Source organism: Sorex araneus, chromosome 1 (assembly GCF_027595985.1).
Source record: "Sorex araneus isolate mSorAra2 chromosome 1, mSorAra2.pri, whole genome shotgun sequence".
Taxonomy (NCBI): Eukaryota; Metazoa; Chordata; class Mammalia; order Eulipotyphla; family Soricidae; genus Sorex; species Sorex araneus.
This window is the reverse complement of record NC_073302.1, coordinates 124,293,825-124,317,271: the sequence shown is the minus strand read 5'-3', so window position 1 is coordinate 124,317,271 and position 23,447 is coordinate 124,293,825. Positions and strand designations below refer to the sequence as shown.

The 23,447-nt window shown below is 41.8% G+C and overlaps 1 protein-coding gene across 1 annotated transcript in view; it reads left to right on the top strand.

Moving 5' to 3' along the window:
• NUP155 (nucleoporin 155) overlaps positions 1-18,631 on the top strand; it is a 60,293-nt gene extending 41,662 nt beyond the window's left edge. Inside the window, exons 28-35 of the mRNA XM_055122290.1 lie at positions 134-288; positions 5,187-5,316; positions 6,989-7,102; positions 9,203-9,323; positions 9,987-10,097; positions 12,148-12,284; positions 14,035-14,141; positions 14,902-18,631. Coding sequence (XP_054978265.1) covers positions 134-288; positions 5,187-5,316; positions 6,989-7,102; positions 9,203-9,323; positions 9,987-10,097; positions 12,148-12,284; positions 14,035-14,141; positions 14,902-15,040 — 1,014 coding nt within the window. The 3' untranslated portion in view covers positions 15,041-18,631. The remainder of the gene's footprint in view (positions 1-133; positions 289-5,186; positions 5,317-6,988; positions 7,103-9,202; positions 9,324-9,986; positions 10,098-12,147; positions 12,285-14,034; positions 14,142-14,901) is intronic.
• The last annotated feature ends 4,816 nt before the right edge of the window (positions 18,632-23,447 follow it).

Below are 23,447 nucleotides of genomic sequence, written 5' to 3'. Positions count from 1 at the left end.
ATTTTATACTATCAGTTTTGCTTAAGTATTCATAAAGTAGGCATACCTGTAGTAATCTTTTAAGTGTTATATTTACTACATAAGAGCGAGTGGGTTGTCAGGAAATGTTTCTGAGTGCCTGTACAATTTTCAGATTGCTTCTCCATTTCTGGAACCATATCTAGTCCGAATGGCTAAAGTTGATCAAAACAAAGTCCGTTATATGGATTTACTCTGGAGGTACTATGAGAAGAACAGAAGTTTCAGTAATGCTGCTCGTGTCCTATCCAAACTGGCCGACATGCATAGGTACGCATGACAGTCTCCCTGTAAGAATGATTGATGGTTAAGCTTTATCTGGTGACAGCCGGATTTCAGAAATTAAGAAAAACTTTATTCAGGCTCTGCCTGTTTTTTGTTTTGTTTTTTTATCCCTTTAAATTATGTGTTTACGATTTTGTTGTTGTTGTTACTTATAGCAGTTAATTAATCTTGGGGAGAAATGAGGTTCTCAGATCTAACCCAGGACTTCAAATACCTTACTTTTGAGCTGTATGTATTCCAGCCTGTATTTGCTAATCTTCCTTAAAAGGAGAACTTTGATTTACATATGTTTTCTAATCTTTATCTAATTTTACCTACTATTCCAGTTGATTTAAATTCCTAAAAAGATATTAGCACATATAAAAGAGAATATCTAAGAATTTGTTGAAGCATTGATTTTTTTTTTGTTGTTTTTTTGTTTGTTTATTTGGTTGGTTGGTTGGTTGGTTTTGGGTCATACCTGGTGATGCTCAGGGGTTACTCCTAGCTCTGCACTCAGGAATTACTCCTGGAGGTGAAGCATTGAAATTTTAAGTTAGATTATCACATCAGAAACAACATAATGAGTTTTTTTTAGTAAATTAATAAATTTTTAAAAACAGTGAAAATTTTAGACACATCATTAATTTGGTTATATTTCTCATTTGCAATTTCTCCTTTTTTTGATTCAATTTTTTTAGGTCCATTCCTAGTAATGCTCAGTAATTACTCCTGGCATTGCTCAGGCAGATTGTATGGGGTGCTAGGAATCGAACCTGGGTTGGCTGAGTGTAATCACCATGCCCACTATTTCTTTTTCATCTATAATTTTCTTTGCCAAAACAATGCAAGTGTGCTGGAGAGATAGGGCAGCAAGTAAGGCACTTGCTTTGCACATGGCTGACCTTGATTCATTCTTCAGCACTCCATATTGTCTGCCAAGCCCTCTGGTTGTGATTCCTTAGCATAGAGCTAGGAAAAAGCCCTGAGTGCAGCTGGGTGTCTCCCCTCCCCACCCCCCAAAATATCATGTGCTATTTCTGAAAACTGGAGATTGTTTAAGCTTCCGAGACAAGGGTTGGAGATAGAGCTAAACTGGTACAGCCCATGCATTAGGTGTAGGAATTGCTGTGTCCAAACCTTAGCAGCACCAGGCACTCTGAGCACTCCAAGAAGCAGTCCTCCTTCAAAAAAAACTAAGGTGGAAATAAGATCAGGAAGAGGAGGCTATTGTGACCATGCCACAGTGAGCTCGTTAATAAAATCCATGCCAGGGTCCAGATAGCCAGTAACAAGTCTGAGTGCACAGTGTATGTTAAACTCATCCTGGTGTATAATTGCATGGAGCCCGAGCATGCTTTTGTTCTTACCCGCATTGTCATAACATCAACTTGAAAGTTCTTTCTCACAGAAAATGACATTTATATAAGTGACTTTTATTTTTTTTCCTTTGGCCTAGTCAAGCGGAAAAAAGGTCATTTAAGCTGGTAACGACCTAAAAGTTTCTCTAAACACATGGATTAGTTTATAGTTTGTAAAATTAAGAATTTATGGCATTTTTGAATATTTAACTCACTGTTTTTTATATCTTAATACTATTCATTCTTTTATCCAATATGTGAGTGTTAAATACTATACTTCTGCCAGAGGTAAATATGAACTGGGCCTTCATGCAGGCTTTTGTATCTTATTTCTAGATATTTGCTTTTTTAGATAATCCTGAATTTATTGCCATGTAATTTTTTGTATGCCATTTTTAGATGATTTTTGCTCAGAAACTTTAAAAGGCTCTTAATTTTCCATCCTCTGTTATGTTTATCTTTTTTCTTGGTATAAAAGCTTTAAATTTTCATAAAATATTCAGAAAGCCTGACTTTCAATACTTCTTTTTGGCTTGTTTGGGTTTTTTTTTTTTTTTTTTGGTAGTTCTCAAGCCTTAGCCCTGGATCTGTGCTCAGGAATCACCCTTGGCGGGCTCAGGGGAGTATATAGGGTGCCAGGAATTGAACCTGCTTTGACCCCGTGCAAGGCAAGAGCCCTACTTGCTATAGCATCCTCTGGCCCCGGTCCGTCATCTCTTAGCTTTCAGATTACTATCTTTTCACATTAATGCTTTGTTCCAAGGGCCAGAGCGATAGTGTAGTGGGTAAGGTGCTTGCCTTGCATGCTGCCTACCCACGTTGGATCCCTGGTATCCCATCTGGTCCTCCTGAGCTCGGCATCCCCAGGTGCGTCCCAAAATCCAAAAGATTTTGTTCCAACTGGTATAATACAAGTCCCATGTATTACATTTCTTCTCACTACACCCTTTTTGCATTTAGAAGCAACACCAAATAAGTTGGCAACTATAAAATATTCTGTTTAATTTGGAGCTGTTAACTTAGTTTTTATTTATTTATTTATTTATTTTTAACTTAGTTTTTAAATGTTCAGTTAATTTGGGGATTTTTTTAAAGGTGAGTGGGGAATGAAGAAAAGACACTTTAAGAAATGGGGTTTCTAAATATAGAGTTCATTATATGTAACCTTAAAAATTCTCAGTGCTAATTAATGTGATCCATGTATGTGCTTTGAAAGAAAGGAGAAAGTTAAGTTCTTTAGGTTCTTTTTTGGGAGGTGAATAATATAGAAGCCATACCTATACAGGAAAGGTTAAATAAGACCTCAGTAAAGGAAGGACATTTTTCCACCCGCATGGCAGAGCCTGGCAAGCTACCCATGGCGTACTGGATATGCTAAAAACAGTAACAGCAAGTCTCACAATGGAGACATTACTGGTGCCCGCTCGAGCAAATCGATGAACAACGGGATGACAGTGACAGTGGATAGAAATAAATGGTTTTCTAAAGTTTAATACTGGCTAATCTGAGAGGTTTTTAACCACTAAATTTAGTTACTTAATTTCAAAGTGCTTTATAATGTCAAAAAATTGGGTCTCAAATGACAACAGGCAAGTGTTGTAAAGAAATGGTGGTGGAGGGGCTGAAGAGATAGATTTAGGGGAGTAGGAAGGAATGAAGCGGTGGAGATATGCACAGACCTTACTGACCCTGTAAGTCTGCTTGCGGATAGGGTTTCTGTACAGTGATGGTCAAGACTTGAAGGAAGAGGTATGAAAAGATAGACACAGGGACCAGAGAGATGGTACAGCAGGTAAGACACTTATCTTACTTGGAGGTGACCTGGGTTCAGTCCCTTCAACGTGAGCATATGGTCCATAAGTACTTCCAGGAATGATCACTGAGCACTTATGGGTGTGGCCTTAATCAGAACAAATAAGACATCAGACAAAGGAGCTAGGATTACGTAAATACAGTAAAAATCTTGCGGAGTACCTGGTATAGCTCTGCTTTAGTTGGCCGGAAAAGGACTTAGACAATTTTTCTTTAAAATGGGTTCTCAGGGCTGGAGAAGTAGTACAGCTGGTAGCACCTGCCTTGCCCATGACCAACTCGGGTTCATCCCTGGCACCATGTATGTTCCCTCTATCCCAGCCAGGAGTAAGCCTTGAGCACCATCTGGTATGGTCCCCAAACCTCCAAAATTGGGTCTCATATAACAATAGGCAAGTATTGTAAAGAAATGGTGGAGGACCTGAAGAGATAGTACAGTTGGTAGTTCACTTGCCTTGCACACAGCTGGGCTTGGTACCTGGCATCTCTTATAAAAATTTCCTCAGCACCATCAAGAATAATTCTCTGAGTACAGAGCCAGGAGTAATCCCTGAGCATTGCTGCTGGATATGCCCCAGAAATCCAAAGAGAAAGAAAGAGAGGGGAGGGGTGACAAGGGGGAAAGAAGGAAAAGAGAGTGGAAATGTGGTCCCAGCACAAGGCATAATTCATGCAGAAGCACTTCCTCACATGAATGCTTGTCATGCTTTAGATACAACAATATAAGCCAGTTGGACTGCTGGAGGTGTTAAGAGAAAAGATAGGGATGAGGTTGGAAACCTTTTTGCAGTGTGGTTTACAGTACTATTGCTGATAGGATTTCATACACAACACTTTACCATCTTTCAGCCCCACCTCCTCCTGGGTGAACCCTTCCCTCCAACATAGATTGCCCCCTCAATGTACAAACCCCCATCTCCAGCCCCCTTAGGTGGCATGTTTCTTACTGAATACCAGTTCTCATGTTCTTTGTTTCCATTGCCTTTGGGTATTCATAATTATATTTTAAAACATGGAGGTTTGGGGCGGCAGAGAGATAGTACAGTGAGTAGGACACTCGCCTTGCATACAGCCCACCTGGGTTTGGTCACTAGCATCTCATATGGTCCCCTGAGAACAGACAGTGTGGCCCCAAAACAGAAAGAGATTTGGAAAAAAGATTGAAAACATGAAAGTTTTTAAATAACCATACATATTTCCTTATTACCTTTATGGCTTAATCTCTCTTTTTAAAATATCCCTAGTTCTTTTTTCTTTTTTCTTTTTTTCTTCTTTGTTCTTTTACCACACCTAATGATGCTCGGGTTAATCCTGTGAATCACTCCTGCTGGTGCTCAGGGGACCATTCAGCATACTGAGGATCAAACCTGAGTTGGCTGCATGCATTCTCTGGCCCTCAGAAATCTCTAGTTTTCCAAGTTTCAATTGACCTTATTATTTGACAGAAAACAGTGCACTGGGCTGAAGCAATAGTACAGCGGGTAGGGCTTTTGCCTTGCACAAGGCCGATCTGAGTTCAAGATGCCTTGGGGGCATTCTGTATGGTCCCCCAAGCATCGCCAGGAGTAATTTCTGAGTGTAGAGCCAGGAATAACCCCCCGGGCATCGCAGGGTATGACCCAAAAAAGCAAAACAAAAAAGAAAGAAAATAGTGCATCATAATTGGTCTATGTGTATCTTGGATCCTTAAGAATTCTTACAAATAAATATAAGGGTTTTTTCTCTCCCTAGCACAGAAATTTCACTTCAGCAGCGACTAGAGTACATTGCTCGAGCCATTCTTAGTGCCAAAAGCTCCACTGCCATTTCATCAATAGCTGCAGATGGTGAATTCCTTCATGAATTAGAAGAAAAAATGGAGGTAAGTGCTAAAAGACATTTAAGCTTCATCTACATTGAGTAGCCACACAGTTCTACTTTTTCCTGTTTCCCTGGTAAATAACAGGTCTATAGCAGTAAGTAGTGTTCTAGCCTCATGCCATAGAGATGACTCGGGTGGGACTCCTCATTCTGCATGTGGGAGCCCTGGGTTGGTCCTGACACGACCTGGGTCCTCAGCAGGGCAAAGAGTGAGCCCTGAGCAGCAAGCTGCATATAGTGCCAAAGCATGGCCTAGTCTGACTTCAGTAAATAAGACAGAATTTTAATCTCTCCTACCTATATTGTTTTCCATATGTAGTTATCAGTATTTTAAAGTTAAAATAATTTTAGTGGTGCCATATTTTGACTTTGCTGTAATTTAAGGCTTCACTGTGGCATATTTAAAGATTCTTTCCTACTGTTTAACTACCAAACAGATCAAGTTATGTTCACCATTTATTTCAGAAGCTAGATGAATGAAGCAGAGTAGACTAACCTGCTTTAGCCATGAGACCCAAAAATGAATGGTATTTCTCAGTCATAAGAGTTCAGAGTGGGTTTCCTTAATAAGGTAATTCTTCCACTTGGTGGATTTGAGATAGTTCTGATTTCTGGTTCTACCACTTCCTCTGTCCTAGTCTTTTTCTTTGGTCCCCCTATCCTAGTCTTTATTTGATAGAGTACAGGGGTAGGTGCTTTCCTTGCATGTGACCATGCTTGGTTCTATCTCCAGTACCACATATGATTACCTGAGTGCTGTCAGGAGTGACTCTTGAGCACAGAGCCAAAAAGAGCTTTTAAGAAGTAAAATCATTGGGGCTGGAGCAGTAGCACAGCGGGTATGGCGTTTGCCTTGCATGCAGATGACCTGGATTCAATTCCCAGCATCCCATATGGTCCCCTGAGCACCGCCAGGGGTGATTCCTGAGCGCAGAGCCAGGAGTAATCCCTGTGCATTGCCGGGTGTGACCCGTAAAGAAAAAAAAACAAGAAGTAAAATTATTCTTAAAAACTTATGTCCTAGGGTCTGGAAAAATAGTACAGTGGGTAGGGCACTTGCCTTGCACATGGCTGACCTGAATTCAATCCCTGGCACCACATACAGTCCCCCAAGCCCTGCCATGAGTGATCCCTGAGCACAGAGCCAGGAGTAAGCCCTGAGTACCACGGAGTATGGCCCCAATAAACAACAGCAAAAAAAAAATTCTGTCCTAAAATGACATACTTTAATTCTATTCATGTTCTTTTAAATAGACCTTAGTCATATAGTACTTCCTGTAAAGGAGACTCAAGCATTTACCATTTGTCTGACTGCAGTCATGAGAGAAACACATATGGTGGGCAGCCAAGGCTCTATGTCACAATATGCTTCCTATAAAAATGTTTTGGTGAAGGCTACTTGTCTAGTATGACAGCAGTCTTTTCTTTGTGGGCAATGGGGGCTTGGGAGGCACACCCAACGGTGCTCAGGGCTTACTTCTGGCTCTGTGCTCAGAACTCCTAACAGGGCTCAGGGGATTGAACCCGGGTCTGCTGCACGCAAGACGAACTTTACCTGTTACACTGTCTCTCCAGCCCCTTACTTAAAAAGAAACCCTCCTCATCACTAAAAGTGAATCACTTCAAGTAACTGTTGATTTATTGTGTGGACTTCATTTTTCTGTCTAAACTAGGTTGCAAGGATCCAACTTCAAATCCAAGAGACGCTGCAAAGGCAATATTCCCATCATTCTTCTGTGCAGGATGCAATTTCTCAGCTGGATTCTGAGCTAATGGACATAACTAAGGTAATAAGAAAGCAAGTCAAATTCCTGTGCCAGTCACCTGATAGCCACACATTTCTCATTTGGCACTTCATATTTGTGGGAAAGACTTGTCTGTCTTGACATAAGATGAACCATTGCTGACAGCATGGTATTGGGGCAGCCATCACCTGAGAGATCAGACCCAGGAGCCAAGATAGCAGGCAGCTTTCAAGAATCTACTAAGCCTCACAGGGATTCTGTTAAAACTCATCACCAACTATTTTATGGTCTTGATCATGTCTTATAAAAGTGCTTTGCTCAAAAAAGTATAGTCGAAATGACATCTGCACTTATATGTTCATCGCAGCACTGTTTACAATAGCCAGAATCTGGAAAAAACCTGAGTGCCCTAAAACAGATGACTGGTTGAAGAAACTTTGGTACATCTATACAATGGAATACTATGCAGCTGTTAGAAAAAATGAGGTCATGAAGTTTGCATATAAGTGGATCAGCATGGAAAGTATCATGCTAAGTGAAATGAGTCAGAAAGAGAGAGACAGACATAGAAAGATTGCACTCATCTGTGGAATATAGAATAGTAGACTAGGAGACTAACACCCAAGAATAGTAGAAATAAGTACCAGGAGGTTGACTCCATGGCTTGAAGGCTGGTCTCTTATTCTGGGCAACTCAGAGAAGGGAACACCAAGTAAAATGTGGTCGGAGGTCATTCGGGGGAGGAGTGACGCATGCCAAATGTAGACTAGAGACTGAACACAATGGCCACTCAACACCTTTATTGCAAACCACAACACCTAATCAGAGAGAGAGAATGAAAGGGAATACCCTGCCATAGTGGCAGTTTGGGGTGGGGGGAGACGGGACTGGGGAGGGTGGGAGGAATGCTGGGTTTACTGGTGGTGGAGAATGGGCACTGGTGAAGGGATGGGTTCTCAAACTTTGTATGGGGGAAACATGAGCACAATAATGTATAATTCATTTCAATTCTTAATGTAATTTTATTAGATCAATAAAGTCCAGATGAAAAAAAATTAAAATTTGAATTAAAAGACAAAAAAAAAAAGTGCTTTGCTTAAGGATTGGGCATAGAAATGGCTCCATGGCAGAGCACTTGCCTCACATATGTAAGGCTCTAGGATTATTCCTGATAACACACACGCACATAAGTACTTTGCTTAATTCTTTAAATTTCTTGAAACTATAACTTTATGGGCAGTTCCACTTTCAGTTATTCTTTTTTTTTTTTTTTTTGCTTTTTTGGATGATTCCTAACTATGCTTAGGAATTACTCCTGGCTCTCCACTCAGGAATTACTCCTCGTGGTGCTTGGGGGACCATATGGGATATGGGATGCTGGGAATTGAACCCGGGTCAGCCTTGTGCAAGGCAAATGCCCTACTCTGCTCCAGCCCCTTTCAGTTATTCTTGAACATGATTCAAAGTAGATCTATCAGTATTTCCATGATTTTTTTTTTTCTCTGCTTTTTAGGTCACACCCAGCGATGCACAGGGGTTACTCCTGGCAGTGCTTGGGGGACCATATGGGATGCTGGAGATCGAACCCAGTAGACCTCATGCAAGGCAAACACCCTACCCATTGTACTATCGCTCCAGCCCCAGTTATGATCCTCTTTTTGTTTTGTTTTTTTCCTAATTTTCCCTCAACTTATGGTCAATTAGTTGATCAACTATGATCAATTATCTTTATTTTTTAATCAGGACACTGATTTACAAAGTTACTCATAATAGAATTTCAGAGATACAGTGTTCCAGCACCAGTCTCACTCTTGTCCCAGGGGTCCCGCCCATGACTCAGCCTCCTTTGCAGGCACATTTGTAAGTTTGGTTGTTATAGTTTGACCTCCTGCTTACAGTGCTGTTAGATATATACATTTACTTCACCTGTACCTCATTAATGTGCCCAAAGTCCTGCCTCTTGCTCTGTTATCTCCCACTCGCTTCTTCATTTAAATATTTTTAAATCTGCAGCTTTGGCTGGCTACACATCATTTTATATAAATGTTAGATATTGGTTATTTTTCATTTTTAGGCAATGCGTAACTTTTCGTTTTGGAGTGCTCACCTCTGGTTGTATAATGTTGGCATTTTCTCCTGCAGCTTTATGGGGAATTTGCTGACCCCTTTAAACTTGCGGAGTGTAAACTTGCGATAATTCATTGTGCTGGTTATTCAGATCCTATTTTGGTACAGACACTTTGGCAAGATATCATAGAAAAAGGTAAGGATTCACTTTTATGTTTATTAGCATATTGTTTAGTGACCTGATAAAGAAATCCAAGCTGCTAATAATTCATATGATTAAATGTCATATGCCAAAGTAGGGGATAAATGGGTAATACTAGATATGGCACAGGGTGATATTGTAGTACAATATTTTCCAACCATTTCACATCTACCTCCCAGTGCTTGTCTGCAGACCAACTGTTGAGAACCACTGATTGGTTATTCTGTAGAATGATCCCAGTGAATATTAAAGAGAAATATTTAACTTTTAGAAAAAGGACCCATTGGTTGTTAAGTAGGGAGGCAGGTTCTTTTAATGAGGGGGTGGAGAAATGGCTTGCTCGATTGAGCACATTCATTGCATGCATGAGGCCCAGGTTTGATCCTTCACAGTTCATGGTTTCCCTGAGCACCAAGCCAGGAGAAGCCTTTGAGCTTGGCTGGGCCCCCACCCTCCAAAAAGGAATCTTCTAATCAGTGACCTGATTAAAGAAAGAGTACATCGAACACTAACAGAAATCCTAAGTCGGCTTTGTCAATTCTAGGGTATTTTATTTAAAACAAAAAAGTACAAAATATTTACAAATATTCATAAAGTAACTAAATATTTTACATCTAAAACAAGTTGGGTTTCTAGTGACTTTTTTTTTTTTTCCAGAATTGAATGAAAGTGTGGCATTGAGCTCTCCAGATCGAATGCATGCTCTTAGTCTCAAGATTGTGCTCCTTGGGAAAATTTATGCTGGCACTCCTCGCTTCTTTCCTTTAGGTAAGCAGTAATTATAGGTGTTATAATGAAGAAACTATTACACTGTATAATTATTTTTCAGAATATTAATTTTACTTCTTCAAAAGATGGCCCTCCAGGGGCTGGAGTGATAGCACAGCGGGTAGGGCGTTTGCCTTGCACGCGGCCGACCCGGGTTCGAATCCCAGCATCCCATATGGTCCCCCGAGCACCGCCAGGAGTAATTCCTGAGTGCATGAGCCAGGAGTGACCCCTGTGCATCGCTGGGTGTGACCCAAAAAAGCAAAAAAAAAAAAAAAAAAAAAAGATGGCCCTCCAGAAGCTAGCAAAGTTAATTGATAAGTGTGAAACGTTCTTTGACTAACTTTCCAAATCTACCTAGCTTAGCTAGTGCTAACATAGGTTGTATTGTTGGTAATCACACACTGTTTGCGAGGAGAAAGTGGAAGTGCTGCTAGGGGTAAGAGAGATAGTACCAGAATTAAGAGATTGCCTTGCTTGTGACTTACCCTGGTTCAATACTCAGCACATATGTGGTACCCCAAGCACTGATGAACATGACTTCTGAGCACTGCCAGGTTAGCCATTGTGGCCCACCCTTCCCAGTCACCTTTAACTAACCCCCCAAAAGACTGGTCTTTTTGCAGGGGTCGGGAGGCATACCTGGCAATGCTTAGAGGTTACCCTGGCTCTGCACTCACACGTCACTGCATGCAATTCAAATGCCTTCCCTGTTGTGCTATCGCTCCAGTCCCCCACCCTCCCAAACTTTTTTTTTGTGCATGGTGACCAATGATTAATAAGAAACTGGTTTCTTATTGAGAGAACTATTTTTCTTTGAAATAACTAGTGTTTTTGTTTAAAATTTTAATTTTTTAACCCCTTTCTCAGCCAGGCAGATTTCTTATTTGGGTGGGAACGGAAGGTTTGGGCCACACCCCAGTGGTGCTTGGGGGCTGTTCCTGGCTCTGGGTGCTGGGAGTGACTCCTGATATGTAGTGCCAGGGATGAAAACAGGGTTGGCAGGATGCAAGACAAGTACCAGACAAGTTGGTTTTAATTTTATGACTATGTGCTTTGTTCCAATCTGTTTTCATCATTGTAAAATACTTGGACATAAACAAAATAGAATGCTAAGTACTGATGCATTATTGGAAAAATAAGAAAAAGCTCACAGTTCTTGCACCCAATAAGTTTAGTTCTGTTTCTATTACTCTCCTAATGGAAAACAAACTCTAATAAACGCCAGATGGACCAAGGTTGAGACTTTCTAGAATTTTAATTATTCAGCCTGTTTTTGACTGTTAGATTCTGGAGGAGATGCAAGTTCAGTGGCAGTTTTTTTTTAGTGTTTACATTTTCCCAGACAATTCATTTTGGTGTCTAATTTCAATTATCATAAACAAATTTGACTTATTGTTATGCTCTTGTATATGATAAGTTTCTGCTTGTAACAGGCTGAGAGTTACAATGGGCTGAATGCATACTTTTTCAGGGTTTGGTCCACAGCAGTATGTGTTCCCTAAGCACTGAGTTGTGTGTTGCCCCCTAAAAAATAAAGAACAAGAAGACAGGTGGTAACAAGTGAGAATGGGGTCATGATTACATAATTAGAACCATCAGAAGAAATTTCCACAGGCCAGAGAAATACTACAGTCCATAAGACTCTCGTCATACAAACTTTTAAACATGGTTCTGGTGTATGCTTAGGGCTCACTCCTGACTTTATTCTCAGGGATCACTCTTGGCAATGCACAGAGGATCCTATGGGGTGTGAGAGATCAAACTTAGGTCAGTCATGTGCAAGCAAAGGCCCTACTTGCTTTTCCATCACTCCGGCCCCAGAAAGGGGGTATGATTTGAAATACCTGAACAGGGTTTTGCTCCTGGTGTGCTCAGGGGTTGAATCCAGTCCTGCATTGAATTATCTCACCAGCCTTTGATATGAGTTCTTTTATTACTGTATTACTAAGTTTTAACAATCTCACAAACAAAACATGTTTTATTGTTTCTTAATGAAGTTGGAGAGGAGAAGTTAACAGTCCATTTTCTGATGTTTTTCTTTTTTCAGATTTTATTGTGCAGTTTTTAGAACAGCAAGTCTGTACTTTGAATTGGGATGTGGGTTTTGTAATACAGACAATGACTGAAATTGGAGTGCCATTGCCTAGACTACTGGAAGTGTATGACCACTTGTTCAAGTCACGGGTAAGGAAAATAATTTAAGAGAACAAGAATTCTGTTGACTTAAAGTTAACTACTTTGGGTGGCTGGAACAGTAGTATTGTGGGTAGAGTGTTTGTCTTGCATGTGGCTGATCCGGGTTAGATTCCTGGCATCCCATATAGTCTCCTGAGCACCGCCAGGAGTAATTACTGAGTGCAGATCCAGGAGTAACCCCTGAGTATCGCTGGGTGTGACCCAAAAAGCAAAAAATTAAAATTAAAAAAAAAAAAGGTTAAGGGGCTGGAGCGATAGCACAGCAGGTAGGGTGTTTGCCTTGCACGCAGCAGAACTGGTTCGATTACGAGCATCCCATATGGTCCCCCTGAGCACCGCTAGGAGTGATTCCTGAGTGCAGAGCCAGGAGTAACTCCTTTGCATCACCGGGTGTGACCCAAAAAGTCAAAAAAAAAAAAAATGGTTAACTATGTTTTCTAGATATGAGTGAATTTTATTGCATACTTTACTTGTCATGTTACTTGATCTAATACATTGCATCTGAAATTTGCTTTTTTTTTTTTAACACATGAAATTTTTCTCCAGGCTTTTAAAGGTGATAAGTGAGTTTCTTTGCCTATATATCATCATAAAGTATTATTCTGAGGTGCTGGAGTGATAGTTATGAACATTTGCCTTTCTTGTGACCAACCCAAATTTAATCCCTAGCATCCCATATGCCATCCCATATGGCATCCTCTGTGCCCCGCCAGGAATGATCCCTGGGCACAGAGCTAGGAGTAAGCCTGAGCCCAGTTGGGTGTAGTCTCCCACAAAAAGCACACATTATTTATTTATTTATTTATTTATTTATTCACTTATTTTGAAGTAAAACATTTGGGGGGTTTTGAAGGGGAGGAGGAAGAGAAAGTAGGAGAGAGTGGAGACTAACGCTCTCAGGAGAACCCCGGCTTTTCCAAGGGTGGAGAGAGCCCTACAAACATCCCAGCATTAGGCATGCAAGTACACATCTCAAGAAGAGAGATGTGGTGCCATGTGTGCTCAGCCTTGTGGGCACAAGCAGCACAGGGCTCGGGCAGCATATGCGCCATATTTATAGGTGTCGTATTTTTCCTGCACAATGAATATTCAGGTACTAACACCACCAGATATATAATTTGGTAACCTTGTGATAGTTATACTTTGTCATTTTCTTTTTGTGCCATACCTGGAGATGCTCATGGCTTATTCATGGCTCTACGCTTAGGGATCACTCCTGAAGGTACTGCCAGGGGTGCCAGGGATCAAACTCAGGTTGGCTGCATGCAAGGCAAATGCCCTACCCACTGTATTATTGCTCTGGCCCCTATTTAGGCTTATTTAAATAAATAAATTTAATAGCAGTAAATTTTGTTCTGAATTCTGATGACTGAGTTGTTGTTTGGTGGTGGTGAGGATTTTGGGTTTGCGGGGGGCAGGGGGGTGTTTGTTTGTGTATGCGTTTTGCCATATCGGGACAGATTTGGGGGGGTGTTGCCATACCCGGGACAGATTCTGCACACAGGCTACACTGAACCACATTCCTGGCCTGCTAGTAACTTATAACCAACATAAATGGTTTAATGTTTTTAAAAAATCAACTATTGGGGGCTGGAGCAATAATACAGTGGATAAGGCTGATCCAGGTTTGATTCCTGGCATCGCATATGGTCCCCTGAGCATATGTGACCAAGAAAGGAAAAAAAAAAAGTCAGCTGCCAGTTTTTCTTAGAGATTATGGTGTTTCTTTTCTTTGTAGGATCCGTTCTGGAGCAGGAAAAAGAAGCCACTGCACCTTTTGGATTGTATACATTTTCTGTTGGCACGATATGTTGAAAATCCTAGTCAAGTTTTAAGTTGTGAGAGGTAACTGAATTAGAGGTTATTTTGTTTTGTTACGCTTTGTTCTGATGCTCAGCACTGGCTCTGCACTCGGGAATCACTCTTGACAGGCTTGGGAGACCATATGGTTACTGGGGACCGAACCCGGGTCAGCTGCAATAAGCCAAGCACCCTACCCACTGTACTGTCTTTCTGACCCTGTGTAAGAGATCTTATTGTAGAAAGGCTTTTTAAATATTTGGGAAACAAATTTGGAGAGAAGGGGAAAGACGTGAGGAATATTGGTTGGGGGCCCCACCAGGTGGTGCTTGGCCTCCCAGCTATGTGCTGGAGGGCACAGTGGAAGGAAAAAATCCACTGCTTGACTCCAGACTCTGGACCATTAAGGAGAGCCTGAAGATTTCTCGAGGGGAGGGAGGCAAAGCCTGGCAGGATTTGAGGACCATGCAGCGTGAGGGTTGAACCTGGGTCTCCCAGGTATTTACCTACCTGACCTTAGATGTGCGGAAGGATATGTGATTGAGAGGGGGCTGGCGAGGGGATATATGAAAGTTTGGAGGGTTCTTTTTCCCATGTGTTCATCCTGAATTCATTCTACAAGGTCTACCCTCTGTACTATCTCTCCAGCCCTTCTTTTTATTCATTTTCCATTTATTTACTCAAAAACTCATATATTTGAGTAAATTTGAGAAGAGTTAAGGAACTTGAAAAGCTAATAAAGTTGTATAAGAGAAAATTTGTCCATACATATAGGTAACTGATCAAATGTCTTCTTATGTTACAGGAGAAGATTTACAAATCTCTGCCTGGATGCTGTTTGTGGTTATCTGGTTGAGCTTCAGTCAATGTGCTCTACAGTAGTAGTACAAGCCATCACTGGCAATTTTAAATCTCTTCAGGCTAAATTAGAACATATTCATTAATTATTGTAATGTATTTTCATCCGTACACTTTGATCTGTAAAATAAATGCTCAGCTAAGTCCAAATATCAAATGGTCTAAATCTAACAAGCTAAGAACAATTTTCATACAGGTGTGTTTTTAATGTGACTAGTTACAAACAGTACTTTTGCTAAATGAATTATTTTTTACTACTGTTTTGTTTTTCTTAATTATCAGGGTATAAAACAATTGAAATAAGATTACATTATCTAACCCACATAAAAATACTAGAAACTTACCTGAAAAATTTTACTACAGCAGAAGTTTTTTTTTTTTTTTTTTTTGCTTTTTTTTTGCTTTTTTTTGGGGGGGGGTGGTCACACCCAGCAATGCACAGGGGTTACTCCTGGCTCTGCACTCAGGAATCACCCCTGGCAGTGCTCAGGGGACCATATGGGATGCTGGGAATCAAACCCGGGTCGGCCGCGTGCAAGGCAGACGCCCTACCCGCTGTGCTATTGCTCCAGCCCCTACAGCAGAAGTTTTGAATTTTTATTTATTTTTAAGTTAGTCCAAGGATACAAGGATACTGATAGCAAACCTTAAACAGGCTAGGTAAACATGTGCAGTCATATAATATTGAATCCTAGAATCTTTAAACAGGCAAATAAATACTCTGAAACATTTAGGTTTTTTTTTTTTTTTTTTAGGTCACACCCAGCGATGCTCAGGTGTTAACTCCTGGCTGTGTACTCAGGAATCACCCCTGGCGGTGCTCAGGGGACCATATAGGATGCTGGGATTTGAACCCGAGTTGGCCGAGTGCAAGGCAAACGCCCTACCGTATGCTGTGCTATCACTCCAGCCCCAGGGTTCATTTTTTAAAGGAAACTTCCTCTACCTGCTTTTTGTTCAGTGACACTACTTGAAGATTAAAGCATACCCTGTTCATCTTGTATTGTTATTTTAAGCAGGTAACATACCTTGGAACTAATTTTCTTTTTCTTTTTTTTTTTTTTTTTTTTTTTTTTTTTTGCTTTTTGGGTCACACCCGGCGATGCACAGGGGTTACTCCTGGCTCATGCACTCAGGAATTACTCCTGGCGGTGCTCAGGGGACCATATGGGATGCTGGGAATCGAACCCAGGTCGGCCGCATGCAAGCCAAATGCCCTACCCGATGTGCTATTGCTCCAGCCCCGGAACTAATTTTCTTTTTGAAAGAACTATAATAGATAACATATCCCCATATTTCTGCTAGGGTTTTTGGTCTTGTGAACTGGTTGACAGAGAAATCATTCTGTTTGTGCACCAAACTAGTATATTGCCATCATCTCGGTATATGTTAGAAATTCAGATTTTCACAGAGTGGGAGTAATAGTACAGTGAGTAGGGTGCTTGCCTTACATACAGCTGACTCAAGTTTCATCCCTGTTCCCCTGAGCACTGCCAGGCATGACTCCTGAATGCAAAACCAGGGATAAACCCTGAGAACCACATGCCACCCTTTCACTCCCAAATATATAGATATGAATATTCATTATATTCAACTCACAGTATTGAAGCTATAGCCTTTAAAAGTGCTGTAGGTGGGGCCGGAGTGATAGTATAGTGGGTAGGGCATTTTCCTTGCATATGGCGCACCCGGGTTCTATCCTTGGCATCTCAGATGGTCTGCCAAGCACCACCAGGAGTAATTCCTGAGAGCAGAGCCAGGAGTAACTCCTGAGCATTGCTGGGTTGTGACCAAAAAAACAAAATAAATAAGTAAATTTTTTAAAAGTGCTGTAGGTTACTGAGCTGAATGGTCTGGCCGTTTTGTTACAAAGCACTTTTTAAGAGGATTTCAAGATTGCAGCCCACACACATGTATGTGAGCTTCCAAGTTGCTGAGAGTCTGGCGGGGGGGAAATAAAGGCACTAAAACATTTGAGTGATAGCACAGTGGGGAGGGCGTTTGCTTGCACGGAGCCTACGTGGGTTTAATCCCTGGCGTCCCATATGGTCCCATGAGTACTGCCAGGAGTAATTCCATAGTGCAGAGCCAAGAGTAACCCTAAGCATCACTGGGTGTGACCCAAAAAGCCAAAATATGAATAAAGTGCTCCCACCAGTGGGAGAGAGAAAGCAAGGGAGAAAAAAAAAGAAACTAAGACATCGAAGCAGCAGTGAAAAACAAGTACTTCCTTCACTTCCAGACCAGGTTGGAGTTGAAAGTGGAAGGAAAAAATCCACTGCTTGATAGCAGACTGCTGGACCATTAAGGAGAGCCTGAAGATTTCTCCTAGGGAGGAAGGCAAAGTCTGAAACTCTGTGTAGGGGATATTCAGAGCAAGAGTCAGTTCAGTGACAGGAGCCACTGCTTTGCATATGGGAGCCTGTAGTTTGATTCTCCACATCACATTGTCCCCTGCCCCTGAGCAAGCACTCGTGGGTGTGTCCCCAAAACCTGTATAGGAATTTCACCTGTACCATTGAACTTTCAGAGAGGATATAAAAGAAACAATCTAAAGGTGTTAACCCAGTGTGAATTAAAATTAAATCCCTACTTGGGCTGAAGTGGGTAGGGCTCTTGCCTTGCCTCGCCCTGCATGTTGCTGACCCAGGTTTCATCCCGCCCCGAGATGATGTTTCAGACCTGCCAGGAGTGGACCCTGACCACCACTGGGTGTAGTCTCAAAACACAGTATATTAAATTTCTTGTGACTGGGATTGAAGGAAGAAGAAAGGAATCCCAGATTCACAGGACAAGTTCAAATACCCTTTGAAGGATAAGTTTCCTAAGAAAGAGGAAATTAGGACCACCTCATTTTAATTCCTCTAGAACATAGATGCTAACCTTTTGTCTAGTCATTGGAAACATTAAATTCCACCTTCATTGTGATGCTGATGCATTTATAGTGACTACTAAACAGATGTAGTCAATGAATGAGTAAAGTATATGTAAATCATTTTAATGTTTCTGTAAAAGCGTGTACTTTGTAGGCAGTAAAAAAAGACATTAAGAGTTCTACACAGATCATTTTAGAATGATTAAAGAAAAATAAGCACTGACTAACTGCAAGGTATGAGATAATAACACTAGGATGCATGTAGCTGATGGATGTTCGTTTCTTTGCTTAGAAAATACCCTGCTGAGTAGAATGTTGGTCCTTGATCATCTTTCTCCTAACCACATTAACACCTACTACAGTTTAGTTTGACCTTTAGTTTTTATGTCCTACCTCATAAGCCCTGGAGTACTTCATACCTCCATCTTTTCCCACTTATTTGTGAGTGGGAATATGGTAATAACACTTGTGTCGAGAAAGTTAGGGTCTAGAATACTGAATCAAGATCTTGGCATGGCACATAATATCTTTTTATTCTCTCATCTTCAATTTTCTTTAAAAATTTTTCAGAATATTGATTTCTCTAATAAGGCATTTAAGCTCTTCTAAGTTTTATTTTCATCAAAATGATGTTGAACTAAATGTTCTTTTTAAGTCAAAATTTTGTAGAAGATAATGCAATCTATTTTTATTCAATTTTATTCTGCTTCCAGTATTAGTCATATACTGTTATTTTTATTCTCATTTCAAGTAAACCATTTACAGCATTGTGACAGGTTTGAAATAAATATTTGTTGTAAGACTCTTGTTCATGCTTTTTGCAGCCACTGTTAACAGGAAGATTAACTTTCATTGGTTTGGGACCACACTTAGGGATCACTCTTGGCAGAGCTTGGGGTACCATTTGGCATGCTGGGTATCAAACCTTGGTCAGCTACATGCAAGGCAAGTGCCCTACCCACTCTTCTGTTTCTCTGCCCCTCTATTGAAAATTCACACAAAAATTACTAGTTCCAGCTTCTCAAATCTATCAAGATCACTAGATAGAAGGTGAGAGTGTACAAAAGTAAGTTGCAATTCTAAATACTAGCAACAGATAATTTTTTATTTTATTATATTGAATCACCATGAGAAGAAAAAAAAATACAAAGCTTTTAGGTTTAAGTCTCAGTCATACAATGATTGAACCCTCATCCCTTCACCAGTCAGTGCATATGTTCCACCACCAAGAATCCCAATATACCCCCCTCCCACCCAGCCCCCAGCTAAGTAGCTAATGATCTTCATTTTATTCTTTATACTTTGAATACATTCAATATTTCAATAGAGAACTCACTACTATTGTTTGGAATTTTCCCCCAACAATCAGGCCTGCAGAAAAGGAATCATTTAATAATTTCTTTTCATTGCTGAGAATGAAGATTCTATGAGCTGTTGCGGTTTTGGATTTCTGATATTTTAGTTCAGTTCACAGTCCAGATGCATGTCTGTAAGAAGCCGCTCTGGGTGCCAAAATGAGTTAGAAGACCTCTTGGTCATGGTCTTTCCAAGCAGAGGGTCTGTTTCTCGAGCAGCAGCTCTGGATCTTATCTGGGCCGAGAGCATGCCGGTACCAACCCTATCCCATGATCGCCTATGAGCCACAGCATTGCAAAGTTCCTACCTCTGGGTGCAAGTCTTAGGGGGTGGCTCTCACCACGTGGATGATGATGCCGCCACCATTTTCTGCACAGAAAAATAGGGTGGAAAGGGAAAATTTCTCCCTGGGCGGCACATAGTCATAGTACAGCTCACAGTCTAGATGCATGTCTGTAAGAAGCTGCTCTGGGGGACTGGAGCAATAGCACAGCGGGTAGGGCATTTGCCTTGCACTGCGGCCGACCCGGGTTCAATTCCCAGCATCCCATATGGTCCCCTGAGCACCGCCAGGGGTAATTCCTGAGTGCAGAACCAGGAATGACCCCTGTGCATCGCCAGGTGTGACCCAAAAAGAAGAAAAAAAAAAAAAAGCTGCTCTGGGTGCAAATATGGGCTAGAAGACCTCTTGGATCATAGTCTTCCCGAGCAGAGGGTCTACAACAGATAATTTAAATACTGTATCCCCCCCCTTAAAAAAATTGGAACCTGGTGGCTGGAGTGATAGCACAGCGGGTAGGGCGCTTACCTTGCACGCAACTGAACCAGATTCGAATCCCAGCTTCCCATATGGTCCCCTGAGCACCGCCAGGAGTGATTCCTGAGTACATGAGCCAGGAGTGACCCCTGTGCATTGCTGCGTGTGACCCCCTCCAAATAATAATAATTATAATAAAAATGCAGGCCCCCAAAAAAAGTTGGAACCACACACAATGGTGCTCAGGACTTACTCCTGGCTTTGTGCTCAAGGATAACTCCTGGCAATACTTGGGACACTATATATGGTGGTGGGGATTGAACCTGACTCAGCTGAGTGTAAGGCAAGTGCTTTGCGTGGTCTACTAACTCTCTAGCCCTTCATACCACATCTACATTTAAAATAATCATTTGAGGTGTTGGATTTGATCCCTTGTACTCTACACACACTTGGAGCTATATAAGTTGGTTATGTTGCTTCCTATATTGTGGCTTGCTAAACAATTGCTTCCAACTTAGGACAGTAAGCTAGTTCCTAAGATAATTTTACATTGACAGGCCATGGGCTGGGCCAATAGTAACAGTGGGTATGGCACTGACAGGCTCACGGGGCCATATGGGATGCTGGGGATCATCAAACCCAGGTTGGCTGTGTGTTATGGCAACAAACTACTATCTCTGGCCCCTGAGTCCATATATATATATGAATATATAACTTTATAATTTATCTAATATATAATTTATATAATTTTATATATGCAGTAAATGAATATTATTTAAAGGAAAGAGAAGGGAGAAGGTAACACATTTAAGAGAACACAGGTTTGCCAGAGAGAGAGAGCCCATAGTAAAGCAAGCAAAGCCCCTTTCTGAACTCGTTTTCACCCAGAGCTTAAAGTATGTGTTCACAACATGCTTGGCCAGGCAGTCACCAGGGCCCTGCGTGCCCCATGTCCTGGCAGGGAATGTCAAGAATGCAAAGCTCTGCCCAGTGCTAGATTATATCTGACGGTTGCTGAGGTAATGGCCTAAACAGTGGGTCAAATTATTTGCCAGAACTGCAAATGGTGAGGCCGTGAATGGAGCTCAGAGGTGCAAAGTGTGCTAGGCATGGATGTAGTCCTGGGCTTGACTTTGCCACCCTTGTTCCTAATCCCCCCCCCAAAAAAAAAGAGTTGGAAATCGCCCAGCTGCATATTGCTTGTCCATCTAGATGTCTGAGTGTCCTCAGGAGGGACTGGGAGACTGGGGCATCTCATAACTTTCATATTGACCCTCTGTTTATTGCTTGCTTTGAGAAATATAGTAATTTTTGTCTCTAACCCAAAAACCTTAAAATCTTGTATTTTCTGGCAGCTTCCATAAAATAGTAATCTGTTAGCTTGTAAATAGGGTAAGATCCTAAATTATGTCAGGCAGACCATGCCTTACAAACAACTTTTGACCACCAAGACTGGTTTTTGTGTGTGTGTGTGTTTTGTTTTGTTCTGTTTTGGTTTTTGCTTTTCGGGGTCACACCCAGCGATGCATAGGGGTTACTCCTGGTTCATGTGCTCAGAAATTACTCCTGGTAGTGCTTGGGAGACCATATGGGATGCTGGGAATTGAACCCGGGTCAGCCACATGCAAAGCAAATGCCCTACCTGCTGTGCTATTGCTCCAGCCCCCACCAAAACTGTTAGGGATATAGGACGTAAACAATATAGTACAGAAGGTAGGACACTTGCCTTGCATGCAGCAGACCTGCATTCAACACCCAGCACCCCGTATGGTCCCACCAGGACTGCCAAGAGTGATCCCTGAATGTAGAGACAGGAGTAGTCCCTGAATACCTCTGAGTATGGCCCCCAAGCCCAAAATCACAATTTTAAACTATTTAAAAAGAACGTTAGACATGAAACTTTGTATATTTTTCCCATTTTTTAAATTGAATCACTATGATGCACACAATTTACAAAAGTTAAAAAGTTGTTCATGATTGGATTTCAGTCATATAATGTTCCACACCCATCCCTTCACGAGTGTATTTTTCCCACTACCAATGGTCCCAGTTTCCTGCAGTTTCCTGTATATATATATATATATATATATATATATATATATATATATATATATAAAGGTCGGGGGCTGGGTAGGCACATCCAGTTGTGCTCAGGACTGTTCTGTGCAGATCCCTGGCCTATGCTCAGGGATCACTTACGCTGGTGCTTGGGGGACCATATGCGGTGCCAGGGATGAACCAGTGTTAGTTGCATCCAGCCTTGACATATTGAACCTTCTACTAATGCTCAGAAATTGTTCTTTTTTTTTTTCTGGGGGTGGATGGGTGGTGGGGGAAGGGAGGCATACTTGGACTTCGAGGTGGAAGTCAGGGACCATATGAGGGTGCTAGAGTGACCTGGGTCCGTCACTTGTAACTTAAGTGGCCTGCCTACTGCATTATCTATCTTTCTTGCTCCTGACCCAGGAATTTCCTGCAAGCTGCTGACAGGCATTAAGCAAGTGTGTGTGTGTGTGTGTGTGTGTGTGTGTGTGTGTGTGTCTCGTGTGTGTTTTCAATGCAGGGGGTTAAATCAACTCATGCATGCGAGACATCATCATCATCATCATCATCATCCTGTTGATCGTCGAATTTCTCGAGTGGTCTCAGTAACGTCTCCATTCGTCCTAGCCCTGAGATTTTAGAAGCCTCTCTACTCGTCCTTCCCAACAATGCCGCATTGGAGGCTCTTTCAGGGTCAGGAGAATGAGACTCAGCTTGTTACTGGTTTAGGCATGTGAATACACCATGGGGAGTTTGCGAGGCTCTCCCATATAGGCAGGAAGCTCTCGGTAGCTTGTCAGTTTCTCCCAGAGGGAGAAGTAGGCTATAAGATATCCAGAGCTTGGTTTTAAGTCTCTGGATGTTGGCCATTGATGGGATTACATGGCGCTGGGGGCAGTCCGTGGGTGTGACCGCCTAGCTACTGGAAAATGGGAAATCTGGGTGGAAGAGGTCCAGTCCCGATCCGAGCAGGCTTGGAGGTCTCAGCCCCGGGTCCCACCCACCTGGTTTCCTCTGCCAGTACCTTCATGCGTGAGGCTCATCCGAACGTGTGGAGAGGGGCCTTGAGCATGGCTGTGGCTAGGCTCCGGAGGTCTTTGGCCACCAGGAGCTCTGCTCGGGGTGGGGAGGGAAGCTGGAGCCCATCCCCTCCGAGGGGCCCCAAGGAAGACAGCCAGGTGCGCGGTCAAGAGACTGCCATGCAAGACATAGTACACATTTTGGTTTTATTTTAAATTTTTTAATTGAATGTCCATGAGATAGACCATTACAAAGCTGTTCATTATTGGGTGTCAGTCATACAATGGTCCAACACTCATCCCTCCACCAGTGTACATTTCCCACCAACAATGATGTCCCCCATTTCCCTCCCACCATTCCCCAACACCACCCTCCAAACCCCACTGCAGCCTGCCTCTATGGTAGGCACTTTTCTTCTTTCTCACTCTCCTTTTGTGCATTA